At 36.7% G+C, this 23,736-nt stretch overlaps 1 protein-coding gene across 5 annotated transcripts in view; it reads left to right on the top strand.

Annotated features, from left to right (window-relative positions):
• Positions 1–15,561, top strand: part of LOC141437458 (uncharacterized) — a 65,594-nt gene extending 50,033 nt beyond the window's left edge. For all 5 annotated transcript variants that reach the window (XM_074100847.1, XM_074100843.1, XM_074100846.1 and 2 more), the window contains 2 exons: positions 11,979–12,220; positions 13,567–15,561. In XM_074100847.1, coding sequence (XP_073956948.1) covers positions 11,979–12,220; positions 13,567–13,878 — 554 coding nt within the window. In that variant the 3' untranslated portion in view covers positions 13,879–15,561. The remainder of the gene's footprint in view (positions 1–11,978; positions 12,221–13,566) is intronic.
• Positions 15,562–23,736: the final 8,175 nt, after the last annotated feature.

Below are 23,736 nucleotides of genomic sequence, written 5' to 3'. Positions count from 1 at the left end.
TTCGAAAATAATATTGATTATTCTTTATAACTAACAACTGTACGTACATATTAAAAGCGTACGCTACCCATTTCATGAAGACAAATTGTTTATAGAGCATAGTGTGTTTGACAAGGTCAAATAATAGTTCAAATATGTTTCTTATCCGTTATCATAACTATTTAATACTAGAAAGTAGAATTATTTTAGTATTCTAAAAGAACTCGGTATGAATTATCAACGCAACCACTTTGGTAGCGCATTACGCAATAACACATTAATGCAAGTGAGGAGGCACTTTAAAATATCGATTACGCTAGGTAACTAGCCATTTAGAGGCTGACTGCGACAATTTCTACAGCAAAATATAGATATGATTATGATAAATAATTTCCATACGGTCGGTAGGAATTTTATTTGATGCATTCAGTTGTTTCGATAAAGGTTTTGATTATAATCGCGATATAATGTCGACATTGTCTATGGAAAGTTTGCCTTGACTACAGACGCCCGGACGCATTGCCAACCGGGAGCAGGCACGCACGCAACCCGCTCCAAAAGTAGGAAATTCGCCATTGTATTGTGTTTTCATTGACGCCAATTTCTTTGCATCGTTCAAAAGCAATGACAATTGTGTTTGAAGTAGTTTTCACTTTCTCTCTAAACGAGACACGAATCACTACGTACCTACTTATACCTGTACAAAAAATTAAAATCTTTAGGAAATTCGCATATTTTCCGGTGAAAATTAACTGTAAAGTAACACGACTTGGAGTTCAAGGGTGAGACACAAAGAGGGGAAAGTGAGGTTAAATGTCATCATTCTCTGTGCAAAGCGACTGAACAAAAACTGCCGGTACCAGTATCGCAATATCGCGTGATAAAAACATAAATAATAAAATCAGCCAGGAGGAAATGCTATGTTGATAAAAAAATGTGGATCATATCTTTATCACTTTGTCCCTTGACACCGTGGATGAAGGCAGCTACATATTTTTTTTTAACCGACTTCAAAAAATGGAGGAGGTTATCAATTCCGTTGTATTTTTTTTATGCTCAGTACTCCGTCATTTAGGAACCGATTTGAAAAAAAAACTCAATAATTAACGTTTCTTCTTCGGAAAAAGCAATCTTTCGTAAAAAGTAACAAGCAGTTGACATTAAACTATTGTATCTTAGATTATTTAAAGTCAAAAGCGTGAAAAAAAATTACAACAAAAAATTGAACCGTCTACAAAAAAAAACCATGAAAATAATTTTCTACCAGTCTGAAGTCGGTGCCTCAGCACGAGCCAGCCAGGAGTGATTGATGCCCAATATAATATAGTAGGTATGTAAGTGAGGACTATAGATCCACTCCTGCTGGCTCGTGCTGAGGCACCGACTTCAAACTGGTAGAAAATTATTTTCATGGTTTTTTTTTGTAGTCGGTTCAATTTTTTGTTATAATTGTTTTATTTGTAAAAACAATATATGAATAATAACGACTGCGGCCGGGTTAATTACGTAACTTTTTTAAGTATGTGTATATATACTAATAATGATAATTCTCTGATTACCCTACAATTATAAGAGAGCGATATCAAGTTTGTACTAGTTTATTTTAATAGGTACTAAGTTTTTTACAGGACAAAAAACAAAAGATTATAATCATTAAAAAAATGCAGTCGTCGATGTTTTGCAGAGGCAATTAATTGTTCAAGTATAAAGATTAGGTACTTAGTACTTAATATACCAATAGGTACTTCCTTTTAAAGTCGCTACGTCGATTTTGTATCGACTTATCTGGAAGCACTTAATTTTAAAGAATGTTTCATGTTCTTGTTTCTTTTGTTATACAATATCAGTTTAGCATGTGCCTGTGTTATTGTAACCTATCTGCCAACTAAATCACTTGTACAAATATCACGCGCTATATGTACTACGAATAAAGCGAAAAACAAACAACTTAGTAGGTACCTGCTCACTTATTGTGTCGTCGGAAACCATATTTGTATCTATGATTCATTAACATAAAACCACATTAAGTATTTTACCTTAATGAAATATTTTATTTGAAAAAAAGTCTAGGCAACAAAGAATGTTTATGATACGGGAAGATTGTTGCATATCACACTTAACATTTTATAAATGTTAATGAAGGTATTATAGATTATGCTGTAAATGTTAAAATGATCACGGCCAGTTCAGCATATATTCAGGACAACTGATCGCCTCATTTCCAATCCATCTTATTTTCCTGCGAAGACTGTTCGTTGCCTGTAGCTGGCCGTTTCAAGGTAATGTCTGTTTAATTTAAACTCAATTCAACCGGTACTTATAAAAAGTGCTACACTTTTTACCCTTGTGAGTCATTGGTCTCGCATACAATTTTGAATGATGTTGAATAATTTCACGAAATAATAACTCTGACTTCACAGACTTGCAAAGACGAAAAGAGTTGAAATACTTAGTGCGTGTGATAGCTTTCTTAGTTTAAAAACATAATCCATATACTTTAAGTGAAAGCAGGACTTGCGGCGTAGATGATACAGTCAGAAGCCTGATTCCATTGCTTATAATAACGTCGTTAATATTCCCCGCACGCTCCGTGGTAAGCCCCTTTTCGCGGCCGTTGCAATAGGCCCAACCATTCTCAGTCCCATTAAGCACCGCACTTATTTCATATTGATTAAGTATGAATTAGATTACAAAATCAGTCTTACGATCCAGCGGGGAAATGCTGCCAGCATCTTTGGTACTATGCCGCAGGGCCCATTTTTAGATTTATTATAGTTTTAGTTTATTTAATTTTAATGCAGTTTTAGTTTCTTAATTGTTATCTACCTTTTATATTATTCTATCAATAAAAAAATATTTCGATTACAAAAATATAGAATTGTTTGTAATGTCCTTGCGCAGATTCGCAGCCAGTGTTTTGTCAAAACGAAGGACTGAGTATCCAAGTCCAAGGCAGAGTCGTGTCGCCCGGTAAAAGTATGAAAATCCCTAAAGTTCAGAAGTTCACAGAACTCGTGGAATTTGCATAAAATTACGTAATATTTGTTTTCGTTCATAATCTAATCCAAAGCTTGTGCGTGCGCGGCCGTAGGCCGAGGAGCCGCGCCGCCCGCGCCGGCGGGAACACACAACTTTGCACTGAAGGTTAAGACCGGGCACGTCGCTTCCGCGTCGAAAGGTCGGCGACTCCGCACCAGCAAGTTTAGCAACTTATTTTAATTCAACTTTCGTCTGAGTATAGTTTAGGAAAATTTTACTTTAAATTGATTGCGAAAACCAAACCGATTAAATCAGTAACGTTTTCCTTCACAAAAATTTGGTAGAAGTTTCTAGGTCTATAAAAACTTACGTGAAATGGTTTATTTTTGATGACTTATTTAGCTTGTCACTCAATTCAGATCACATTTAAAAAGTTTTTAACCATGTGCCGAGCATTGAACGTGCGATATGATGGCAGCGCACGCGCCGCTGCACCGCGGGTCACGGCTGCTGCGCGCTGCCCTGCGCAACGAACAATCCCTAACCGGCATTTTCTGTAAATTACCTACCCATCGCCATTGTACGAAATAAGAAGCCGTATCGTGCCTAAACAATAGTTTTATTGTCTCATTTCACTGTTACAAATAAGTTGCGTTTCATTTCAAAATAGTGTTTAACCAAATTACTATTTTGTTTCAGGTAAGCATACGGACTGAGTAGGTACAGCGGGTAAACCGGATATCTCAGGTCGTTCGGCCAGGGTTTGTTTTTGTGTATTACACTCAGTATTGAGAGTATACCTATTGAGAGGCAGGAAGCCCGCATCCTGCGAACGCCGCAGTGCTGCCAGCGGACCATGGTGCCCATAAACCCTAATATTTGATTCAAGTGAATCACTTTTAACTCGAAATTTTATGACGTTACATTTCCTCTTGGAAAGAGATTGAAGATCAGTCAGTATCAAAAGTACCTTGTAATTTTACAGCTACGTAGGTACTTTACACTGATAGTAATATGTAGGTATTATGTGTAATTATGCCACAGAATAGATAATAGTACAAGTAATTATGCATAAAACTTTCTACCAACCAAGTCGTAAGTACAAACCATATTTATTTCCAAGTCTGTAAAACTGGTTCAAAATAATTTCCGAAAAATATGTACTTAAAGGTTAATTTAGTAATGGTATATTTGATTGCTAAATTTGGAACCCGTTATGTCTTAAGACACTTTGTTTGCCCATAAAAGCACAAAAATAAACGCTTAGGGTAGGTTCTTTTCTATCTTACTTTAGTTCATATCATAACATGCATAGGAACGCTGTAAAGATTTACTACCAATGTTGAAATGTAAATAAACAAGAAAAAACGAAAAATTCGAAGAAAACCAAACATTAAATAATATGTTTTTCTCGAACGTTATCTGAAAAGCGGATTTCCCAGATAATTTGGCAGGCGAACGCAGCCAGGGAATACAAATATATCTGTCGGGTAGATTTGTTTATCTCCAGCTCCCGCTGTATGTCTCATGCATGCCTCATAGACTTCATTAAATAACAATCATACGTGTTAATTAAAAAATCAGCAAACCATTCCTAGAAAACTTCACGCACTAATACAGACCATTACGAGAGTTAAGTGTTTATATATACGTAATACTTGCTGAAAGCTTGTTAGTCAGGTACAGAAGGCTTCCGCCTTTTAACTAGTAGATACTCGTAATCCTTAAATGTATTTACAAAATTTTATAACAAAAAATTGAACCGACTACCAAAAACCATGAAAATATTTTTCTACCACTCTGAAGTCGGTGCCTCAGCACGAGCCAGCAGGAGTGGATCTGTAGTCGTGTACCTCACCTAAATACTATACGAGTATATTGGGCTTTAATCACTCACTCCTACTGGCTCGTGCTGAGGCACCGACTTCAGACTGGTAGAAAATTATTTTCATGTTTTTTTGTAGTCGGTTCAATTTTTTGTTATAAACATTTTTTTCACGCTTTTTAGTGTTAAATATCAAAGATACAATAGTTTTATGTCAACTGCTCGTCACCTTTTACGAAAAATTGCTTTTTCCGATGCAGAGACGTTCATTATTGAGGAGTCCTGGTGCTTCATCACCTTTTTAACCATATGCATTACGATGAGCTTATTGCTTAGCAACTGTGTTAAAATAAGTTAATAGTCGCTCCGTTGGTCAAATTGGTCTTCATCATCAGTTCCACTTCATCAAATGATGATTTTCAAGAGCAAATTCATGAGTTACTACTAAATATATCAAAATTACCATAGGTGTCCAATATTTGAAGAGTTCCCTCGATTTCCTTAGGATCCAATCATCAGATCCTGATTTCGTGCTTATGGGACCTAATTGAAAGCATTCCCAGAAGAACGAAAAAAAATGTTTCAAATCGGTTCATAAATGACGGAGTTCTGTGGTATCAAACATAAAAAAAAACGAATTGATATCTGCTCCTTGTTTTGAAGTCGGTTAAAAATACGTCACTATAAGTTTCGTAGAAAATTTATGACTACCTACTTATGTTGTCAGGGATTTTGAATACTGTCTTAAGGTCTTTGTCGTCTTGTCCTATTTCACAACAAAAATCTATTTCGATGTAAATGGAGCAACACACAGAAATAACACTTCGGAAGTTCAATGAACTACATAAATTTCGCATTATTTCACAAATTGAAAGACACGCCTCTGCCAATTTGAGGATTTGGCGACGCAACGAAATGTTAAATTAACATTTAATGCGGTTTAATGAGTTTGTTTACATATTATAAAATTATATACACCTTGATTTGACATTGTAAAGCTAATAAAAAGATTTAAAAACAATGTCTAGTACAATAGTCATATTTTGTGAAGCAGCCCGTATTAACTAAGTAGGTACTTAAATACGGCCGAATGCGGAAGTGCGTGAGACAAAGTCCCATGGTGTCCCATTTTGTACATTTCTCCTATTTTCCTTCTATTTTAGGAGCACTTGAGTTCTCAGCGAGAGAGTGCTCGAGCCAGGCGACGCCCTCGCTTGTTCCAGAAGACAAAAATAACACTATATTATCCTAAACACGGGTTTTTTGCGGTGACTCTGACACTAAACCGGTATAATCCAATTCAAATTGTTCAAAATTGAGCGCAGTAATATTTTTGATGTTCGAACTCACCTTTCGCAGTTATTTAATTTAAATGTACAATACACCGAGTATAACGTGGAAACGTGTTTTGAATACGTTATAAGATGAATTCTTTATTTCAGTAAATGTAAAGCTGGCAGATAATCGTTTAATAACATCAATAAATCAGATATATTAATTAACATACTTAAAAATAGCAAAAAATGTTTTGTGACGTCAACTCCTTAGGTATTTTTAGATTTTGGTCGCAGTAAGTACTTTAATTTACATAATTAATTTGCTTTTAAATCTAATAAAAAGACCGGTAACGTAAGCATAATTTTCTCGGAGGTATCGATTATGTAGTTAGTATAGTTTAGTGGATGAAAACAAGTTGTTATGCCGAACTGTTATAAATCAGTGGGCAGACAATCCATTATTGCAATGGAAAAAATAGACTGGAACATTCTAAATGGTTCAATAGGAGCTGTCGCCGACGGCGTTACCTTGGGTCAGGCGATGATGAAGCATTTTGCAACGCGGTCGATAAAACCTCCACAAAACATAAAGTACGATAAACCCATTAGTATCTATTATTTTATTATACGACCACCATACTGCGTACTTATCACTAATGACGTATCGAACCATTGTATAGCACATTTCAATTGTAAACAGGATTTAGGGGACCTCGTGGGTTTTGTTTTGTACTTCTTGTTCGCGACAATAGTTCTGGTAGTGACGGTACTTACCTTTACAGCTGAATTTTGCCTGAACATCAGTTTTGTATGATGTTTAGTCTTATCGCAGTTCTAGCCTTCAAGGGGTGGTCGTGAGGCATAAAATAAGTCGTAAAGTTTACGGCATTCGTACATACAGACCATTAACGCTTACTAAATTTATTTTAGTCGTGTACAACTCAACTGTGCACCTACATGAAACACGCTTCGGTTGCCACATATATTTAATTTAATATCATTATTAAGTTATTATTTTAATGACTACGTGAATTATATAAGTACCTATCTATTTTTATTTTTGCCAGCAAACTTATTCTTACTGATGCAAAAAAAGGGTAAATATGACATGCACAACTCTAGGGATTTTAGTCAAAACATGACTACATGCCTAACACAACTGATTGACTTTGATGTATCACCCAGTATTTGAAGATATTACAAAGATTCATTTTGATAAACATTCGACAGAACAGACACAAATCATGTTTTATTTTGGCAAAACGTAGGTACATATAGATAACTCCTTTCCTTTCATTATTATTTTTTCATCTGTATTCTTACACATTATGTCGGTATAAGCTCAAACCTATCAACTATTATCTCCAATGTATATCCTTAATTTTGAAACCTCACATTTTTTCACGTTTGTATACCTACGACGTACGAAGAATAATAAAGAAGTAAACGGACCAACGTAAAATGCCTATCGCAATGGAGCACATGCGATAATTATTACATTAAATTTTATTACCAGGAAAAATATGGAAATTTATCCTTATGAATCGTGCTTCGTAACCCTTTCGGGCTTTAGGTAGGTACTTATCAAACTAAACACGCGTTAGTGAAGGTCTAAAATGCGAAGAGCCAGGTGAGTGAACACGCTCGCTCATTTAACCCCAAACTTTTCGCTACTTAGTAGTTAGGTATGACTACCAAGGAAAACCAACTAGAAATAAAACAACAAATGATCGAGAAAATCCTAGGAGGCTTGAATAGTTATCAAATGCATAGACGTGTTCGTGGTTTCTGCACTGTATAAGTTATTCTTGATAGCTCTACCGTCCGGTGTTATGCGGCTACTTCCCCACTAGAGGTTAATCTGGTTAACGAATATTATCACGTTAACAAGCGGGCCGCGGCGCCGAAGCCCTACGCTACGCCCGCTGACGCGTGGGCGAGGGACTGCTTATAAGTGTCGCCATCGCCAGCTTCTGCCAGACTACTACAGCACCAATCCGATAATAAATCCAAGCGAATCGCGATAGTTCCTAATACTGATTGCTTTCGATTTATAATTCAAATCCATCACAGATAGGTACTTTCACTTTCATTATACCTTATCATTTATTTCATGTTCATTATTATGATAATTCAGATTAGGTCGCCCCAAAAGTTTTAAAAAGTAACACAATGTCGAAAATGGATCTATTGACAAGCAAATATAACAATTTACAATGTCAAATTTTGAACGTGATACAAAATTTGTGTTTCGAGCTCAGTTAATGCTGGATAATATAATGCCCAATTGTGTTTAAATTTGTCACATTAAAATTTGCAGTTTCCATGCATTAAGTTTGTGATTTAATTTTAGCAAAGTAAGTACATATGAACATCCTAAATAAATAAAATTGATCTGGCTAATTTCAATAAATGAGTTACCTTATGTTCCTATTTTATTTTCCAGCAATGACTGAGCCTGAAGCACTAATTATGTGTTAACATATCTTTTTCCAAGAACGGCACACTTATTTATGCATTTTAATCTCCTACCAGGCTATGATTTTAGTTCATTCCTTACCAGATACTTAGGTACACTTGAGATACATTTATCAGTTATCGGGTTAGGCGGTTTTACGCGATAAGATCTTGTTTGAACATTTTATTCATTTTGCAGCATCGATAACCACTAGTATTGTTCAGGAAGAAAAGGTGTTATTACATGTTAAATGTTATCGATCACGATGAACTAAATCGGTTAAAGTGAATATTGTTATTAAAATTCAGTTACTGAACAATATCTTTAGATTAACTCTAAAACAATGCATTGGCCATATCTATACCCAGGTATTACCTCCCCTCGCTCATACAGAGGACATGGAGTTAATTGTAAGTAACATTTCTCTTATCACCAATCAAATATTATTATTATTAGTAGGTATTGAATAGAAAGTTAAATTTCTAGTTTAAAAATTATGAATTATGGAGAAAAGTTAGCAATGCCCGACTCTGATGACGAAGCATTATTTTAAAACAACTGTACCTATTTAAAAGCACGTTTAGCTTTGATGTCAAGGAGTTGCACACTGCATTGAATCAATTATTGGTTTTCCTTGCCGTATTTATTCCTCAATATTCAAAACTTCAAGGTATAGATTTAAAACTAAATTGTACAGAGTGAAATTCAATTTAGGCTGTTCTTACTTTGTTGAAATTAATCAAAACTCAAAGTATTGAAACCCCAAATTTAATCGGATTATATTTTAACAGATGGGTTAATAATTATATCATCCAGCATTAACTGAGCTTGAAACCCGGTATACATAAATTCCCAAAATCTTAAAGGTGCATATGCTGTTTGACCTCACGATCACCTACTTAGTGAGGCCTGGTAGGTCAAATCGATTCACTACTATAGCTGCGCAGCCAAGTTGGCAGCCCCCTCCCTATGTGAAGGCAGTTTCAAAATATAAACAATTTTATTTTATGAACTACGACTTAGTTCGCTCTGGTTCAGTACCTTCTGGTGACAATTATGAAGTTGTTTCTATGCATATTGATATTTTGTGGGTTGAAGTTGTCGTTTTGAACCATGAAGTTGTCGTTTCTTTCGCCTCCACCGCAACGAATGATAGAAAAGCTTTCACTTTCCCAAAGAGTGTTCTGTGCCGACAAACAGAGCCATAGCCATAATGCGATTCGGATGTTGACACACAAATGTGGTAATTATGTGTTTTGCGGCGCAGGCGGCGCGTGACCGCCGATGGCGCGCGACTACCGAACTTGACCCACATCCCTGAGAGACCATTGTCTTTGGCCCGGCCTCGATCGCACCGACCCAACGGCTTAGCACTTCAAGACATCTCTACATTTTCCGCAGCAAAAACCCCCATTTTTCTTCTAACGACATTCTGATTGCGGACCAAGCCGCTCCTACACTATCAATTTACTTGGAGCTTCAACGTTTCCGCGCGAATTTGCTAAAGCATTTGCCTAGTGTTTGATATTTACATACATTTCGTGTAATTGACAACTTTCCCAGCTTTCAAGTTGATTCCACCGGTCCATGATTTCCGAATCCCGTTAGTAACGCTGCCCCACTGAGCTGAATAATTAACACTTTCCATGTTTTAACGAGCTCATGTTAAAATCGAGTAATTTGTTGTACCTACTAGTTTATCTAGTCTCAGTAAAAGTAGGTTATTTGGAATTATACAATTTAGTAAATTAGAATCGACATAGCTTTCCAATTAATAGACGCGCTCGAGAAGAATATCTCATCTACTTAGTCGCCTTTTGAACTCTTAGCTATAGAAAGTAGGTACCTACATTTTCACTCCACTTAAAAATCGACGGGTACATACCTATTACAATTTATTGCCTTCGAAGTATTCAGGATTTCAGATACACCTGGTACCTAAAATTGACAATCTTATGAAGAAACCTACAACACCTACCTACCTACCTAGCAATTGCTAAAACTTTTTGCTGTCTTCCAACAACTTTTATATTTTTCTGTTGTCTCTTCAAACAACATATGTTCTATGCAACTTTGGGTAATAAAGTACCTACATAGATACAACGAATAAGCACTCGTATATTACGAGTATCATTTGCGGCTTTAACACATGCTGATAAAGCTCATCGAATGGCAATGACACGCAGGTATATAACAAATAACAAATCGTCAAGGATAGTCCAAATCCACGTAACTAATATTGGAAAATTTCCAGTACGCGACTTAGCCACTTTCTTGTTTCTACTCAAAATTATTTTATGTAAAACAAACATGAAGTTAAAAGCATCCCCTGTAAAACTACACATACTTAGTCCATCTGGACGCATCTGCGCAGCATTTACGTAAATATGTACTTAGGTGTACATATGGTAGATATCTAAAACAAAATCATATTATTCAGTGAACAGGCCAGCTATAAGTATCGTAGGACATTGATTAATAGTTAGATACATTTTTAATCGCTACAAGGACAAACTTAGGTATCAACTCTTACCACCTGAAACTCCGGAGCGGCCTTCGTCTTAATGTACCTATTTTAACAGGTTCATACAAGAGCTAAAGAGAATTTTTTCACGCTCCATTCAATAAAGTCGTTCACACGTGATATAGAAACAACTAAGTGAAGTGCTTCAAATACCTTAATTTCCCTTGGCAATTATCGAATTTTCCGATTTTTTCCAGTGAATTGAAATAAACACAAAATGGTATCCATAAAAGATGTTCTTTCTTTATGCGCTTAACAGTAGGTACCTACGCTGTTGAAACCTGAAAACAGTTAAATCATGAAGTTCGACGTGAGCAAGCATTCTTGCTGTGGTACCTACTCCCTTTACCTACTTGCAATTCGATATAATGTATATAATATGTATGTAGACCGATGCAAAAGAACGCCTGATTTAAATAATACTGATGAAATACAACCTTGTTCCTTGCTATGCTACTATGTAACCATACATGCAAGGCAACCACGTCTATGCGATACCTACTTTATTTAAGTATGTGTACCTAGGTAAGCTACTTAAAAATAAAACTAAAAAATGTTATTAATATTAGCCCCCTTAGACATAAGTATGGTTCTGAAGATACTGGAAGCGTTCCCTCTTTAAATAGCTATAAACTAATCTAATTCTTTACCCGAGGATGTTGCCAGCTGTTTGGTCCTCTGTGACGTCGACTAGTCGCTCACTTTACAATATCCTTAGAAAGCCTCAGATCAGAGCGCTAGGACCCCACGGACCAGGGGTTTCGACACCAAACGGGATAAAATCATAGCCTAGTCTGTATAAATAAACAAACAGCGATAAATTTACAGAACTAACGGCCAACCTCCAATAAAGGAGTGGCGCTTTAAGAATAAGAGGCCCCTGTATATGTGTGCCTTCGCTTTTTTTATACTAAAAGTGTTGTTCTTTACTTGCAGGCATGTCGCTCGACGAGGGCAGACAGTCCCAGCGGCCTTACCGCTACGGCATGGTGCTGCTGTGCGCCGGCGCCCTGATCAACTGGCTGGGTCTCGCAGAGGACTATGCAGAGCCAGTGCGCTATGTGGGCGTGGCCTGCATCGTGGCCGGCGCACTGCTCATCTGCGCCGCCATGTGCTGCTGGCTGCAATCGCCCGCGCGTCAGCCGCACAACGAACGCACGTCGCCCGATACACACCAGGTATGTACCATCAATGTACCATGTATAGTATAGTCACCTACAATATAGGTAGAGCCACGAGAGTTAAGTGAATGATTACACACACAGCTACAAAAATAACTGATTGCACAAAAGGAGAATGAAATTAATGAGTAAATATTAAAATCCTGCTGTCATTACGCGACATGTTCTTGTGTGCGTGACTTCAACTCTGGTAGCGAACTGGGCGCTAAATGCGACGAGTTGAAAGATAGACCACCTGCAGCTATCCAGTATAATTATGTCGGAGGGTTCCTGGCTTGTGGAGTGTGAACATTCGGTGCAAAAATCGGATACGTCAGCCATCTGAAAGCGCATCAGCGGCGCTCTCGCGTTAGGAAATAGTTGCTGTTGGCTAGAATAGGAAGAGAGAGGGGGAATATCTGCCACAGCGGAGACTGTAACAATAACTGACACGGCCTACCGGCCCTAGAAATAGGCTTAAATCAGATATCTATGGACACTTTGTTGTAAATATCAGATATTGGTGCTGGGTGACAAGTGTATCAAAACACTTAGCATACGTACCACCCACAGAACTAGTAAGATGAACAGGCATGGCGCGGGAATTAATAACGCTAAACTTTATTGCCAGCACAATTTGTAACAAAGTTAACAGCTAGAAAAAAAGGTATATCACAGAGATGGTGGTTAAAAAGAATTACATGTATTTAATTGGTAATTACCTACTGTATGTAGTAGGTACTAACACCTTTGAAAATGCAAAAAAAGTGATTTCATTGACTATTGGAGAGGCAAAAAACTGGCGACGTTGATAGTGGAACACACGATATCTATCATTCCTCTTATCATAAGTTCTGTTTATTGCATACCACCTAAGTGGCAAGCGTTCCCAACCATTGGATTGGGGCGGGCTTAGATTAGAGTGGCTCAATGTTAATATGTCAAGAATATATACTGAGCCAAAGAAGACGATCAAGGATAAATATTAGGTTCGAGACTATTCAATAATTCCATAATTAAAGGGCTTTTCAAATATAAATGCATAGATGCTTACGAGTACATAGTTCATTCGTAAGATGCCGTGATTGTGGTCAACCACGTCGTACGTATATGGCCTACAGGTAATTTTATCTTTTGCACTTCACTTAACTGAACCGCAAGACAACAAAAATAGATACGAGTAGACAAACAATACCTTCTGAAACCTTTACTGTCTTACGAAGGCCGGAACGTGCTACAGAAAATTGGAAAAAGAACACCACACCACTAATCTACAGTTCAAAATGGCTTAGCGTGAATAAGACATAGCTTTAAGTTAAAGTTGTTGTATTAATTATAAAATGTATTTATTTGCATTATTACAGATCGACGACCCCATCCACGTAATATCGATGCCCGACGAAGAGACGATGCAGCAGAAGCCGCCCGACTACGACACGGTGGCGGGGGCGCCGCCTACTTACGACGACGCCATCAAACTGAACCCGGCGCGGCTGCTGCCCAGCGGCAGCGCGCCTCACGCGCCGCACGCGCCGGCCGACGCCACCATCATCCCCGGCCAGCCCGACGACGCCCCGCCGCCCCCGCCGCCCCACGCCGCGCTGGCGCCCGTCCATCGCACACAGATACCCAAGACCCCACCACCCCCCTACAGACCTACCCACGCCATCAGGTGAACCTCGGCCGGACCGCAGTGTTACCTCTTTAAATCGACTGCTGTTTCATGTGATGAAACCTAGTTTAGGCTAACGGCTCGCGCAGAGTCGATGTTGTTGAAGCCCCAACAATGCTACGGTATTATTTATTGTACGTACATATCCACGCATGAAACAATGATTTGTTGTAATAGTCGTCGAGCTTAGAAGCGATGCGTACTTATGTGATATTAAGAATGTAATTATAAAATACTTAATTATTAATTACTGTACATAACATTTTTGTAAAAAAAACTTAGGTATGTTCAAAGTATCTTAGGGTAAGTTGTGAACCTCTTCCAAACTTTTATATATAAATTTCCAACGCATACACAATATTCATGCCTAGTTACATACTTAAGGAAATGTATTGTGACTGAATTTTTTATAAAATCAATAGGCATCAAAGAATATTATAAATGACAGTAGGTACTTAACTCGTCATGCCACACTGGCAGCAGGCTGCCATTAGGACGATTCTTTTGACTTGCTAAATAGGTATATCATACCTTATATTCTAACAGATACCACTAGCTTACAAAGATACCTAAATAAGAAACAAATTTGAAAACACAAAGCAAAGCAAAAACAAAAAATGCCTTTTTCAACATAAAAAATTTACCATAAGGAAATTGTAAGTGTTCTTGAACACATCCACCACGTTCAACCAGACAAAGCTTCAGATTATGCGAAGCTTCATTTGTATAGTCGTCGAGTACTTAGTATAATAAAATAAATCTGATTAACCGATGTGAGAAATTACAAAGATCTGTAAACCAATTCTCGTTGTCATCGAGATTGATCTCTATCGCGAGACACGAGGCAATAGTTCCATAGAATCTCACAATCGAAATGAATCTTGATGGCATCGACAATTGAGTCTCAGGTAGGTACAACTGTGATCGGAGCGAGTTGAAGTTCGAATGAATTTGATTAGTAAATAATATTTCAACGTCCATCTTCTTGATCTAGTCTTTTAAAATATTAGCGGTTATAGATTTACAGCTTGTTTTTGACACTGGTTCAAATGCATAATACCTATGGTTTGTAATTTGTACACATTTTGATTGCACAACTTGAAAGACTATCCTGATTATTCCTGATGGATTCGATGGGGTGAAATAAGGATTTATTTGAAGCAGCAGTGCTGATAGGTAACAACGTACCTATAATTACATACATACGTACATACGTACATATAATCTACCTAATGCCACGTAGTAGAGGTTACCGATGAGTTTAAATATGTTTAAATATAGGTATTGGCACTGACATCGTTGCTGCTACTGTTGGAATACGGCCATGTACTAGCGACTGACTATGTTAATTGCAGTTGATTTGGAGACCAGTTAAAAGTATTATCAGTGAAATTCATAGATGGCCTTCAATTAAAAAAATGGAATACTTATCCTATTCGAATAAGTAGGTAACTTGTTAGTATTAACCTTTTAGTTTCTGAAAATGAAAATATGAATTTAAAATGGGACCAATATCAAACATTTATATTCTTTAATGTTAACCTACCGTAAAATGTAATCGTAATTGCGTGTGCCTGCGAGTCGTAAAGGTGTTTTACAATACTGAAGTTGTGCATTTATTATTTGTACATTGTACAAAGTTAGGGAAGTTGAGAGTGTACATACAAAATAAATGTCGTTACTCTAATGATTGTTTCATTTGGGAGAAACCGAACATACCCTACTTCACGAATTGACGAATTTTTTAGAAAAATATTTTTCAATCCTCAACTAGTGTTGACGTTATAGTTAACGTTGTTTTTGCGCGTACAGACAACCAATTTGACTTCTCGGCCACCATGGAACCTTATCAAAGTAAATCATTTTGTTTTTCTATTACATTATTAAGCGAATGACGTTGAATGTCAGTACAAGTACGACACGGTTCTGTCACAAAACAGAAAGGTGTTCTATATATGGTGGCCTAGGAATCTAATTGGAAGACTATACATGTATAGTCTTCCAATTTATAATACATGTATCATACCTACATAATCCTTTCCTACTTAAATATAATTATACAGTACGGATAAGCTACCGTGATATCCATGTATGAATAAAATATATTTCTAATAAGTACCTACCTCTACAGCCTCTTGCAAAACCTTACTCGATTAAAAAAACTACAAATCTAGTAGGTATTCCTACTAGATTTGTAGTTTTTTAAATAGGGGTTCCGGAGCCAAAATGGCTTATAGTTTCGTTAAGTCCGTCTGTCTGTCTGTCTGTCCGTCCGTCCGTATGTCACAGGCATTTTACTCGAAAACTACAAGATGTAGGTATATCAATAAAATTTGGAGTACATATGTCTTGTCAAAGCCGCTACTATTTAGTTTTGTAGTTAAATTACAAAAATAAATATTTATTTAGGTTAGCTTGAAAAAATCCCTTTCAGGGATAAGTTCGCCTTTGTACTCTTTTCTTTTCGTATTATTTTTGTGTTTTATGTGAAATAAAGTAAGTATTTACATACCTACATACATTTATAGGGGGGCACTCCATACACGTAACAGAAATTGAAAAAAAAATTAACTCGCATCAACTTGTGGCACATAGTTCGACAGCTCTTTTGAAAAGATAGTAAGGTTTCTCAAAAACTTTTGAGTGAAGATTTCCGGAAATAATCCCTCCTAAAGTAGCAAAAATTGTGTCCCCCCCCTCCCTCTATCTTGTAAACCGTTTGACCAAAAATATGTAAAGGTAACGCTTAATAAGACTCAACGAAAATTGGTTTCAACATGATCGGATATAGGTACCGTCTTAGATGAATGATTGGTCTCGCGCGCTCGCTCGACTAGATACCGCGCTAACTAAAAACAAAACGTTCGTGAATGCCGCAACTCAATATTGTAGTCCCCCCTGTCAAGTACGTCAACGGTGTCAGTTATATTTAAAATTCTTGAAATTTTTCTTTCGACTAATTATATCTTCCATTGTAAATTTATGCGATCTACGGGATGAGTGAGCGAAGTTTTTCTTCGCTGTCACCATCCATGAGCGTAAGTAGCGTGGTTGAGGTTGAGGCATCTCAACATAACTTCGATGATGATGAGTTTCTAAGCCATACTTCTGGAGTATTCGAGAGTCAGCCGAAAATTTCTAGTGGACTAGTGAATCATGACAACGATGAGGATGAGGGGTTCACGACTGTTGCGCGCAAGAGACCTCGAACACCCAACAGCAAAATGTCTATGATGGATGTCGTAGAAGGCGTTGAGGTATATTTAACGGCCCAAGCAGCGTTACCGAAGCAACTAGCGTTAGCAAAACTGTTGAGAGCAGAGGCCATTGGCGGTATTCTTAAGATGAAATATAAAGGTTCTCTCAAAGTTTTGTTAGTCTTTGATTGCAAAGAGAATGCTCAAAAGCTGATTGATTGTAAAAAAATGGCTGAACTAGGATACAGTAGTGAATTTGTCATAGGAGAGAAGTGCTTTGGCATCCTCAAACAGATAGATTTAGATGTTGATGTCCAAGACATCCCATCTATTTTGACGGCAGATGTTGACATTATATCGGCGATACGTTTACGACGGTTGTCCGAAGATGGAAAATGGGTGGATTGCGAGACAATTCGTCTTTGTTTTAAAAGCTCTTCTCTGCCTTCATATGTTTACGGCTATGGATGCAGGTTCAAAGTTGAACCCTATACATTTCCAGTATCGCAGTGTTCGGGCTGCTGGAAATTTGGTCATTTAATTAAATTCTGCCCCACAAAGAAAATTATTTGCCCCAAATGTGGGCTGGGACATGGAAATTGCGAAAATTTGTCGTTTAAATGTGTAAATTGCAAGGGGGCCCATATGGCCCTAGATAAATCTTGTCCTGTATTTGTTAAAGAGAAGGAAGTAAGACAAATAATGTCAAGAATGAACTGCACTTATAAGAAGGCTGTTTCTTTACACAGTGAAAAGAAGAATGAGCAGAATATCGTTAAAAATGACCACTCTTACGCCAAACCTGAACGTTCCAACCGCATAAGATTAGGAACAGGTGTATACTCTTACAGCGATGCATTAAAAAGCACTAATAAGTCTCCAGTAACTGAGTCTCCGATCCCCCTAGGACAGGTAAATCCTTCCTTTATAAATGAAATAGAAAATCAATTTGAGCAAGTTGCATCTGACTCCTCGATTTCAATCGCAAGACAAAGCCAGCTTAGAAAAAGGCGTAAGAAGCAAGCGAAGAGAAGACAGCCAAACGTGAAATCTTCGAAGAATGTAAAGGATTCCATTGATTTTGATTTTGATGCGGAGAAAGAGCAGGACACACGGGATAAAAAGTTTTCATTTAAAGGTTTTTTCAGGAAGGTTAGGGATATTTAATTAAAAATGTTATGCAAAATTGTCGTTGAGGAATTATGTGTTTATGTTTTTAAGATGTTGAGAGATGGAGATATGCTTAAGAACTTGTTATCTGGTTTACTATGGCCGTGAGTTCGCAAAGAATATCTATGCTTAGTATTTTACAATGGAACTCGCAAAGTCTTAGACCAAAGTTGGTGGAATTTGATTCATTACTGTCACAAGAAAAAGTACACATCGCACTAGTCTCTGAGACTTGGTTGGAACCGAACTCAGACTTGAACATAAGCGAGTATAATATTTTTAGAAAGGACAGGGATGATTCTTATGGTGGTGTTTGTTTGATCATTCACAAGTCAATTAAAAGTCAAACACATATATTGAACATTTCGAATACTGGAATAGAATGTATATGTGTTACTCTTTTGAATTGTAGCATTCTGCAAAATATTATTTTAGTATACTGTCCACAGACTGTCAGAACTTCACAAGCAGATTGGGATTTTTTATTTTCTAAATTTTCGGCTAAAACATTAATAGCAGGACATTTTAACGCTCATCATTCTAATTGGTCTTGCAAGACTGATGCAAGGGGCTCTCAGGTTTTTGATGCTGCACTGGAATTCGGATATATATCTCTGAATGATGGACAAGCAACCAGAGTCAAGTCTGTGAACGGTATACTTCGAGAAACATCACCTGATATCTCTTTTATCTCTACAGATGTGGCAATAAACTTCACTTGGAATGTCATTAGCGAAAATTTAGGTAGTGATCATTTGATTATTAAAATGAAGATTAATTATAGGGAGCCAGTTGTTGAAATTAAGAAACGAAATTTTAAGCTAGCTAATTGGAGTTTGTATAAGGAAAGTGTTGGTCAAATACTAAGTTATCCAGGGAATACTTCTGATGTTCAAGAACTGTATAATTTTTTTGTGGACCATATCTACATAGCAGCGAACAAAAGTATTCCTTTTATTGGAGTATGTCCGTATCCGAACATTAAATTTAAACCGAAACCGTACTGGAACAGTTCTCTTTCTGAATTAGTTGCTGCTCGTAGACTTGCGTTAAAAAATTTTAGAAAAAATCCGATCCCTCAAAATTTAAACATATTAGACCAAAAGATTGCTGATGCAAAAAAGGCTATATTACGTGCTAAAACAGATTGCTGGCATAATTATTGTAGTAGTATAGATGAATCGATGTCGGCCTCAGACATGTGGCAGAAAATGCGTTGGCTTAAAGGTTTTAAAAAGAAAAGTCACAATTTTTCAGTGTTAGATAAATCGAATATGCTCCACAGTATTGCTCCTGATTTTGTACTGCCACAAGCACCCAGGTGTAAATCTAGCAATCCTCTGTTAGAATCTAGGTTTTCATTGCACGAATTAAAAAATTGCCTTAAAAAGAAGGATACTGCTCCAGGGGATGATGGAATCACGTACTCTATGTTGTTTCATTTACCCGAATGCGGGTTGAAGTTCCTCTTGAACTTATACAATCTTATTCTTGAAACTGGGTGTGTACCTTACCAGTGGAGAGAAATTAAAGTTGTTTCTGTTCCTAAACCAGGCAGCAATACTAATTCTACTCCCAAAATAAGACCTATTTCACTTATCTCCTGTCTGTGTAAGACTTTACATATTATGTTGCTGAAAAGACTTGAATGGTATGTAGAGAAGAATAATATGTTAAGCCCACTTACTTCGGGTTTTAGGAGAGGTCAATCTTCTTTAGACTGTTTGACTCATGTTGTTTCACATATCCAAACAGGCTTTACTACAAATGTGAGTACGCTGGTATGCTTTTTAGACATTGAAGGTGCTTACAACAATGTTTTAGTTGATAAGTTAATCTGTATCTTAGACGAATTAGGAGCGGGCAAAAGAATTTGTGATTATTTTTGGAATTTTCTTAGTGACAGAATTCTCATAGTTAAAGATTGTGCTGGTGGTGAAAGTTCTCTGGTGAGGCATACTAGTAAAGGTTTAGCACAAGGTGACCCTATTTCGCCACTTTTTTTTAATATTGCCACTAGGAAACTCTGCAGGGATATTAAACAAGTACAAATATGCCAATACGCAGACGACTTTATTCTGTATAAAAGTAATTCGAACCTCTCTCAAAGTGTGGAAGATATTCAAAGTGCTTTAGATAGTTTTGTTACTATACTGAACTCTTTAGGTTTACAATTATCTGAATCTAAATCGAAATATTGTATATTTAGTAGAGGACACAAACAAAAATTAGTAAATTTAAAAGTTAATAATGTAGGACTTATGTCTGTAGATTGTTACAAATATCTGGGTCTTTGGCTTGATAAGTCGTTACGTTGGGGCAAACACATCAATGAAGTGGTGGCCAATGTACAAAAAAGGTTAAACTTATTTAAATTATTGGCTGCTAGGTCTTGGGGCCTGCATCCAAAACACTTGCGTAGAATTTACATCGCTCTGATTAGAAGTAGAATAGATTATGCCAGTTTTCTGTATGATAATAGTGCTAAAAGCAATATCTATAAATTAGATAAAGTGCAAAACCAGGGCTTGAGGATTATTGGTGGCTTTTTACGAAGTACGCCGGTCCACGCTATGGAAAGTGAAACTTGTATTCCACCATTATTTGTAAGAAGACGATATCTTGCTATCAAGTATAGTTTAAAGATCCGTTCTGTAGCAAATAATGAAATTATACCCCTTCTGGATAACTTAAGTTCGTTGTGCCAAAATAGGTATTGGAATAATAAAAAACTTCCTCTTCTGGTTGTCGCAAGCAAAGATACTGTAGAAGAACGTATATTTGCATCCAACCCTCTTCAGATGTTTTCCTTATCTACGTGGATGTCGAATATTGACGTAGATATTTTAATTTCATCTGATTTGGATTGTGTTACTACATCTAAAAGATCATATGAAATTAATAATCTTAAAGCAAATGTAATTTCGGAATTAAAACAAAAGTATAAAGGTTGGCACGTGTTATATACTGATGGTTCCAAATCTTCTTCGGGACGCGGAGCCGCTTTCTATGATCCAATTGGCTCCCTTGATAATCAGAATTATAATATCTTTAAAGTTATAGGGAATGTTAGTGTTATGACAGTTGAGCTTATTGCAATTTCCAGTGCAATATCGTATATTCAAGACAAAGGTATTAGGAAGGCTGTAATATACACAGATAGTAAAAGTGCGTTACAACATTTAGCTCGTAGTGTTTCTGGGCACAGAGGTGTACCTGTAGCGTATGAAATTTTAGATAAAGTTATCCGTTTACAATTGAATGAAATTAATTTGCGATTTCAATGGGTGCCTGCACACATTGGATTGCGAGGTAACGAGGAAGCAGACCATTTGGCTAAAAAAGGTATCGTGGAAGGTCACGAAATTTATATACTACCATTTTATTTAGAGGCGACGAATAAATTCAAAATTAAATGCCATGAAATTTGGAAAGAGTATTTTGATGAACGTTCACGAGAAAAGGGTATTTGGTATAAGTGCATTCAGAGTGAACCTCCACGCGTACCTTGGTTTCAAAATATTAGTTTAAGTAGGGTTAACATTGTAACAGCACACAGACTGCGAACCGGACATGTTCCTCTTAATAAGTTTTTACATCTGATGAAAAAAAGTGATTCACCAAATTGTGAATTATGCGGTACGACAGAAGATGTCCAACATTTATTGGTGGAATGTGTTCGGAATCGTGCTGCGAGGGAGGCATTGGTTGCAGCAGCCAACCTGAGCAAGTATGACACGGGTATGTTTGTAGGTATTTTAGCTCAGCCGGCCTCAGACATGGCGTTAATGCTTTTCAGGTTGGCTGATGTGACATTATGGCTGGTATGAATTAGTTATTATCAATTGAGATGTAATTTTTTTTTTCTGGTTAATGTTTTGCCCTATGGGCTAATGTGACAAATTTGTACGTTGCCCGTTTCAAATAAAAAAAAAAAAAAAAAAAAAAAAAATATTGTAGTGTGCGTAAGAACGGTGTAAGACAATTTGCAAGGATGCTAGTGTGCGTGACGAATTGTGTTGCCAGCTGCTCCACTGTTACCCGAATTATTGGGAAAATAAATGATTCTGTGGTCTATTAAGTCTCTGGTTACAAAATGTATCTTGGGAAATGCTTAGAAATTAAGAAGTAATTAAGAGTGAATGTATTAATATGTTTGTGTATAGGTTAGGCGTAGGTTTCTTCTTTAAAAAAATGGTAGGTATGATGTAGGTATATCAATGATCAGGCAGGCCTCACTTTTAATTAAAAAATATATATATTTAAGGACATTCAATATTTACAAATTATTACTGAAAATTCATGGACTGAGTCACCAACTAAGAAGTTTTGCGTACTTAACACGTTGCACCTATAGTTAAACCTAATATAATGTACAGGTTAATTATCACTAAAATAAAAATATTTTTTTACAAAATATACATACATAGGTACATGCATACATACATACTTACATACATACGCTTTGAAAAACATAACCCTCCTTCGGGCAGTCGGGTAAAAAGTTAACATTTCAGGAAAATGGGTAGAAATACGAAAAAAAATTTTTTTCGTTTCCCGTAATACCTAAGTAAATCAGCTGATCGGGCTTTTGACTGGGAAGACGAAAAACATTTTTAATTTTAAGACACATTCACCCCTTAATTAAATAGTGTCGGGTAACAATTTATACACCTTCAGTGTATAATATCACATAGATAAACATTAAATAATATAGAACTAGGTTATGTATATATAATAATTACGTTAGATACTTAAATAAAATAAGTTATTAAAATTTATCATCATTTAATGATGATAACAATAAAATTCAATTTATTAAAATCTCAACCACGGGGAATTTGATTCTTGTGTACGCGGCAACACAGAATGGCGTTTAGGGTTCATGTTATTTTATTTTGTAATTTTCGAAATTATACGATATTTACTGATGGTATGTGATCCCAGTGTCCTTCTTATTTCTAGTAGTATTATTTTTAAACAGTTTCACTGCGAAAAACTAGCATTTTACTTCGGTTTATGACCAAAAATTTAACAAAAAATTCGGACATGCACATTACACACAGTTTGCAACGCGACTGACTCGCCTCGGGCTCAGGTACGCCGATTTCGGCGTACTATTTGTTGCCCGCATTTGACAAGTACGCCGGCGGTATCTAGTCGAGCGAGCGCGCGAGACCAATCATTCATCTAAGGGTACCGTTTTTGAGTTATTGCCGAAAAACTGCGCTTTTCTCCACAAAAGGACGTAAGTGCCGTGAAGATACGCTCTTTTTCTGGTAATAGATTTTAAGACTGTAGTAAGTGTTTTAATTGTGTTATAACGCACATAATATTACTTGTTTTTTTTTTCCTATTGGCTTCGGAACCCTATCTTGGGCGTATCCGACACGCTCTAGGCCGGTTTTTTTTTGTTACTGGACTTGGGCTTTAGTGTTATACCTTAGCCATTTTCAAGTTAGGGAAATTAGACGCGGGTTTGGTACTTTTGGAAA

This window comes from Choristoneura fumiferana, chromosome 17, assembly GCF_025370935.1.
Source record: "Choristoneura fumiferana chromosome 17, NRCan_CFum_1, whole genome shotgun sequence".
In the NCBI taxonomy this organism is placed as follows: Eukaryota; Metazoa; Arthropoda; class Insecta; order Lepidoptera; family Tortricidae; genus Choristoneura; species Choristoneura fumiferana.
This window is presented reverse-complemented; position numbering and strand designations above follow the sequence as displayed.